Here is a 6,851-nt window from a genome sequence, read left to right as displayed (position 1 = left end):
GCGGCGAGAAGGCCCTGGCCTCAGCGGCCTCAGGACCGTGGCCTGCGGAGGGTCGCCGGCCGCCCAAAGGACAGTTCCACCTTCCTTTAGACTCCAGCCTTTTGCAAAATGAAGTTTTCTTTGACAGGGAAATCACTCCATTAGGCTTCCTTTCCGTAGCGCTGGGCCTGGCCCTGCCCTTCCGCCCCGGGGGCCTTGCTGGGCCCTGCTGGGGCCTGTAGGCTGAATAAACGTGAACTCAGGGACTTGGGGAGGCTGCGCTTCCTCTCTGAGGCAGGAGGGTGGCTGTGGACAGCGCTGGTGAAGCGCCGGGCGGGCAGGATGCTCGCTTTCAGGGGAAGGGACTAGACCAGTGACGGCGAACCTTTTGAGCTCGGCGGTCAGCATTTTGAAAAACCCTAACTTAACTCTGGTGCCGTGTCACATACAGACATTTTTTAATATTTGCCACCATAGTAAAACAAAGACATATTTTTGATATTTATTTTATATATTTAAATGCCATTTAACAAAGAAAAATCAACCAAAAAAATGAGTTCGTGTGTCACCTCTGACACACGTGTCCTAGGTTCACCATCACTGTCCTAGACGCACACCAACCTTGACTGTGCACCAGGATGTTTGTAGCGACTGCGTTAGTGAGGGGGAATGAGTGTGGTCTGGTTGCCGTGCCCGCCTGCATGTCAGTCCCTCGTAGACCCCGCGGGCTGGGAGTGAGCTCTGTGGAGGGCGCTGGGGCGCTGCCTGAGAACATCCGACTTGGGCAGATCAGCTCTCCTTTCCCTTCACATCCTCTGCCCGGAAGCGCATTGACCTCACAGGGCAGCGTGCAGTCGGAGGGGACCCGGAAGGTACTTGAGCCTGCTCTAAGATGAATGCGCCCTTCCTCCGGGAAGCAGGGAGCGGGCCCACAGTGCGGAGGGCAGGCCTGCCCCAGACCAGCCGGGCGGAGCAAACACGAACGGATTCGGGGAGAGACAGCATCTTCATTCTCTAGCAGACACTGGGGGAAGAGCCTGGGTGGCTGCAGGTGGTGGGAAGCCACGCTTTCCTCCCGATGGAAAGAAAGTACAACATCTGGACCACGTGGAAAGACGTCTCGCACTCCCTCGCCGGTGACGCTCGGTCGGTTGGCCCGGACACGGAAGGGTGGTGGGTTTGATTCCTGGTCAGGGCACATACCCAGGTTGAGGGTTCGATCCCCGGTCCAGGCGCGTGCAGGAGGCAACCGATCCATGTTTTCCTCATATCTGTTTCTCTCCTTTCCTCTCTTTCAAATCAGTTTCTTTAAAAAAGAATGTCTCACATAAAGGGATGAGGGTCACATTCATCTGCAGTTAAAAGTGTTTTCCCGACCAGTGTGGCTCAGTGGTTGAGCATTGACCTATGAACCAGGAGGCCACAGTTCGGGTCCCAGTCAGGACACAAGGCGGGGTTGCAGGCTCGACCTCCAGTGAGGGGGGTGCAGGAGGTAGCCGATCAGTGATTCTCATCATTGATGTTTCTATCGCTCTCCCTCTCTGAAATCAATAAAAATATTTTTTTAAAATAAAGTCTGTTTCACTTTCAAGGGCTGCACTAGGAAATGACGTCAGGGTCATTTATCCCACCTGACGGGAGAGGTGGGTTAACGGCACTGTGTGAAGACATGGTATAATTTTGTTACATTTTATCCAGAATTTGTGATCAATATGTAATACTTCAATTTTTTATTTAAACACATTTTCAAAAACTCTCAAAAGTGAATAGCTTAGCCCTCCCTGGTTTGGCTCAGGATAGAGCATCGACCTGAGGACTGAAGGGTCCTGAGTTTGATTCTGGACAAGGGCACATGCCCAGGTTGCAGGCTCCTCCCCACCCGGGCCCTGTAAAGGCACGTGCAGGAGGCAACCAGTATATGTGTTTCAAATCGATGTTTCTCTCTGTCTTTTCCTCTCTCTTCCACTCTCTAAAATGAATGGAAAAATATCCTCGAGTGAGGATTAAAAACAAAATAGTGCATAGCTTAACGAGCCCCATGTACCAAACATCTAGTTTCAACAGTTACCAAGGAATTGCCACACTGCTGCTCCTGATGCCTCTCTGTTCTATCCACTGAGCCAAACCGGTTTCGGCTATCGCATTCTTTTTAAAAAATAAATATTTTCACAGCCGAAGGGAGAGGGAGATAGAAACATCAATGATGAGAATCATTGATCTGCTGCCTCCTACACAGCAACCCAGGCGTGTGCCCTGACTGGGAATCAGACTGTGACCTCCTGGTTCCTAGGTCAATGCTCAACCATTGAGCCACACTGGCTGGGCTGCATCCCATTCTTTAAACAGAGCAGTTAGTATATAACCATAAAGCCATTGCACACCCAAAACATGGAAACAGTACTGTGGTGTCTTCTAATAAGCAGACATATTCAAGTCTCATCATGTCTCAAAAATGTCTTATTTGTAATTGATTTGTTCAAATCAGGATCTAAAGAAAATCTACACGCTGCATTTTTTTTCATTATTTTTTTATTGATTTCAGAGAGGGAGAGGGTGAGAGAGAGAGACACCATTGATGAGAGAGAATCATCGGTTGGTGCCTCCTGCACCAGGATTGAGCCCGCAACCCAAGCCTGTGCCCTGCCCAGGAATCCTGGTTCCTACACTCAACCGTTGGGCCACGCCGCTGGGTACACATTGCATGTTGCGGTCTCCTACGTGTAACGGACAGTAGTCCTCTTCCTCTTTTGTTGCATTACCATCTCACAGACAGAGCCACTCTCCCCTAGACCAGCCAACTCTGCATGTGCCACTGAGTCTCTTCCTCCAGCCCTTGCATTTCCGCCTTCAAACCGGAGGTTTTGGTTGGATTCGGATTCCGTTGGTGGGGTGAGATTCCTTGGCAGGTGCTGTGGTTCCCTGTGGCGCCCCCTGAGGAGGCCAGTGCTGCCCGCTCTGAGCAGAGCAGAGAGGAGCGCGGGCTGGGGTCCCCACGGCCATGCCCCGCCCTCCTTGTGGGGATCCTCCCTCACCTTCCCGCTGACAGTCTCTCCATCGATGAGTTTTGCCTGAACCAGTTCTTTCATGAGGGGCTGTGAAATCCTGGTTTTCCCATGGGCAGCGTGGAGGAGGGATGCACCGACATGAGGCGTGAGTATGACCGGTGCTTTCATCGCTGGTTTGCCGAGAAGTTCCTCAAGGGGGAAGCTCCGGGGACCGTGCACGCACTTCCTCAAGCGCTACCAGCAGTGCATTCAGAAAGCAGAAAAGGAGAAGGCGATTCCCACTGAAGGACTGGAGTTCATTGGCCATGGCAGAGACAAGCCTGAAAGCTCTTCTTGACCTTGACAGTCACCTTGAAAATTGACTCCTCAGATCTGGAAATGTGAGCCCTCTGGATTTTGCCAATGAAGGCTGTGACGATAGCCATCAGTTTAATGAGGACTTATTTTCCTCCCGGATGTTTCCTCTCACTTTGCACCATCACTTCTTACTTTGGGACGCTTTCTCACCTGCTGTGACATCTTGCAGGAACTGGCTGTGCTAAAACTGAATGATTTCTTGGGATTATGGTTGCAATACTCCATCTGGGATCAGCTTTATGGATCTTGTATCTATAGACTGATAAACTTAACAGGATAAGGATGGTTGCCTGACCCCCTGAGTTATGCCTCTACGGATATTAGATGTACTGTATGGGGTCACTGTTCACGGGGGCAGCTGGTTAGGACCTCTCTCCTCTCGGGAAGCCAATGCTCTGAGAAGGATCCCAGCACGACTGTTTCAGTCACTGCTTGGGAGCAGTTTTATTTTTTTATAGTAACTTCACTGTTAAGATGCTCAATGGTGGACTGGGTTAGCCAACAGGAAGCTTTTAACAGTTCCCGGCCTTAACAAGAGGTCTCAGACCTCAGATTAAGATGTGAAAGCCTCAAGAATGCTAGAGCGAACACCATTTCAGAGTTCACAGTTAGTTCAGTCATTAAGATCCCTGGAGTATACTGTGGAGGAAGATCCTAAACGGCAAAGGTTTGCTGCTGTGGCCAGCTTTCAGGCTCAGTCAATGAATTAAATCAACCTGTCTATCATGAAAATGCCAAAACGCTGTATCTGGTTAGGGGAGAAAGGCATTTGCTTTATTTGTGTTTACGCACCCTGCCCTGTAATATCTGTAATCATGAAGATGGAATAAATTGTAATATTTAGTTTCCAAAAAAAAAAAAAAGAAAGAAAAAGAAATGTTGCTTTCCCAATTCTGTGATTTCGTCCTCATTTGTTAGCTGGAATTCTTCAGTAAAGAGGCGCCTCCCTCCCCTCCTCACGGCTGGGGCTTACCCTGAGCAGGTTTGTGCAGGAGAGGCATACAAATGCTGACTGTCCCTTTATTTTTATTTTATTGATTTCAGAGAGGAAGGGAGAGAGAGAAACATCAGTGATGAGAACCACTGATCAGCTGCCTCCTGCACACCCCCTGGGGATTGAGCCCGCAAGCCGGGCATGTGCCTGACCGGGAGTGGAACCGTGACCTCCTGTTCATAGGTCGGCGCTCAGCCACGGAGCCGCCGGCGGACTGAGTGTCCCCCTTGAATTGCCAGCTCTCAGAGTGAACCTGTGATAAGTGCCCCGGCCAGTAAGCCGCATTGTTACCAAACAGGAGACACTTGGAGGGAACCGCAGGCCTGCAGGAGGGGCAGGGATGGAAGGGAGGAACAGCGGAGAGACTTGGTCTTAGGCAATCAGCCTAGATTTAGGAAGAACAGATTTCAAAGTGCTGAAGAAAAGACCTCGACAGAAGCTGTTTGCCCTGTCTGTGCACCTGCACCGGAAGGTTCTGTCACCAGCCAGCTGACGTTTGCATGAGCCCTAACAAAGCCTGTGAGCTTTTGTATGTCGAGTGCTCTCCTTTCGATAACTGGGTCTCCATTTGGTATTTCATTGTATAACTCATTTGCAGACGGAATTCATTTTTAGTGCCAGTCCCTGCCATATCATGAAAAGTTAATTTTCTTTGCATTTAAAAATATGACCATGAAGAAAACACGGTGAAAATAAATTTTAAACTGAATTTTTTTAAAAAGGGGGTTACCAGTTTAATTCTTCGTCAGGGTGACCTGTCTCTCTCTCTCTCTCTCTCTCTCTCTCTGTCTACCTTCCTCTAAGCCAGTGGTTCTCAGCCTCAGCTGCACATTGGAATCACCTGGGAATCTTTAAAATCCTGATTTCTGGGCCACATCCTCCGGAAATTGTGTTTCTTTGTTATGGGGTGGGGCCACAACATTAGTAACAGGCAGCTGATCAATGATTCTCTCTCATCACTGATGTTTCTATCTCTCTCCCTCTCCCTTCCTCTCTGAAGTCAATAAAAACATATTTAAAAAAAAAAAACTTTTGCCCCAGCTGGTTTGGATCAGTGGGTCCCGGGCATGCGGGAGGCAACCAATTGATGTATCTCTCTCTCTGTCTCTCCCCCTTCCTTCCACTTTCTCTAAAATTCAATGGGAAAATATCCTCAGGTGAGTATTAACAAAAAATAAATTAATTTTTAAAAGTTTAAAAGAACTTTTTACAGAAGAAATCTGTCTAAACAAACCAATAAACTGTCAACCCAATAAATTCAACTAAAAACAACAACAACAACAGCTGTCCTGGCCAGTTTGGCTCAGTAGATAGAGCGTCGGCCTGCGGACCAAAAAGGGTTCAATTCCATCAAGGGCATGTACCTCAGTTGCAGGCTCTTCCCTGACCTGGGCCCTGGTTGGGGCTCAGGTAGGAGGCAACCAATTGATGTGTTTCTCTCTATCTTTCCCACTCTCTTCCATTCTCCCTAAAAAACTCATGGAAAAATATATACTCAGATGAGGATTAACAAAAAATAATAATAATAATAACATATATATAAAACCCTAATATGCAAATAGACCGAACAGTGGAACAACCGAACAACTGGTCATAGCGCTCGAGGAACATGGCGGGCGTCGGCCGAGGCAGGATAGTGAGCAGGGGCACCAGACCAAGGCAGGGTGCCAGCGGCTGTCATCGGGATGAGCCTCTGGTGGTTACTGAAAATTCTTTGCTCCCATGTGCCACCATCCTGCCCAGCGCCACCGCTCATACCCACTGCTGGCACCAGCCCCAATCGCTCCCCGCCATCAGTGGGTGCAAGCGGGGCTGGTGCCATCAGCACATGGGAGCAGCGGCGGGAGTGGAGCTGCCAGCAGAGAGGGGACCGGTGGCCGAGGCAGGAGGGGCTGGGCAGGGGCACAGAGGATGGGCTGAGACCCGCTCCTGTGCCCACCGCAGCCTCTCGGCCCACAGTTCCTTTCAAAGTGCAGGAATTTGTGTACTGAGCCTCTAAGATAAAATAAAACAATAGCTATAATAGCTGACAGGGACCAAACCTGCCTATTACCCAGGCATCTTTTTTTTTAAATGTTTTTATTGATTTCAGAGAAGAAGAGAGGGAGAGATAGAAATATCAGTGATGAGAATCATTGATCAGCTGCCTCTTGCATGCTCCCTAGTGGGGATCAAGCCTGCAACCCGGGCATGTGCTCTGACTGGGAATTGAATCATGACTTCCTGGTTCATAGGTCAACATTGACCAAGCTCCTTGGGCATCTTGAATGCCTCCACCACACCTGGCACATGGTAGGTGCTTAATACAGAAGGAAAGACAAGTCCAGGTGGGTAATGTCAATGTCAGAACATCCAAACCTGTAATGAGTTTTTTATTGATTTCAGAGAGGAAGCGAGAGATAGAAACATCAATGATGAGAGAGACCCATTGATCGGCTGCCTCATGCACGCCCCACACTGGGGATCCAGCCTGCAACCCTGACATGTGTCATAACTGGGAATTGAACCGTGACCTC

General features: G+C 49.2%; 1 protein-coding gene and 1 pseudogene across 1 annotated transcript in view; both read left to right on the top strand.

Annotated features, from left to right (window-relative positions):
• The window catches only part of NEU1 (neuraminidase 1 (lysosomal sialidase)), a 4,770-nt gene extending 4,540 nt beyond the window's left edge, over window positions 1-230 (top strand). The window contains exon 7 of the mRNA XM_015569851.1: window positions 222-230. Within this exon, the coding sequence (XP_015425337.1) occupies window positions 222-230 (9 nt within the window). The remainder of the gene's footprint in view (window positions 1-221) is intronic.
• A 2,373-nt stretch (window positions 231-2,603) lies between these two features.
• LOC102765434 lies at window positions 2,604-4,232 on the top strand (annotated as a pseudogene).
• The last annotated feature ends 2,619 nt before the right edge of the window (window positions 4,233-6,851 follow it).

This window comes from Myotis davidii, unplaced genomic scaffold (genome assembly GCF_000327345.1).
Source record: "Myotis davidii unplaced genomic scaffold, ASM32734v1 scaffold1006, whole genome shotgun sequence".
NCBI classification, from domain to species: Eukaryota; Metazoa; Chordata; class Mammalia; order Chiroptera; family Vespertilionidae; genus Myotis; species Myotis davidii.
Note: the sequence above shows the minus strand (reverse complement) of the source record. Positions and strands in the feature narration are given on the sequence as shown.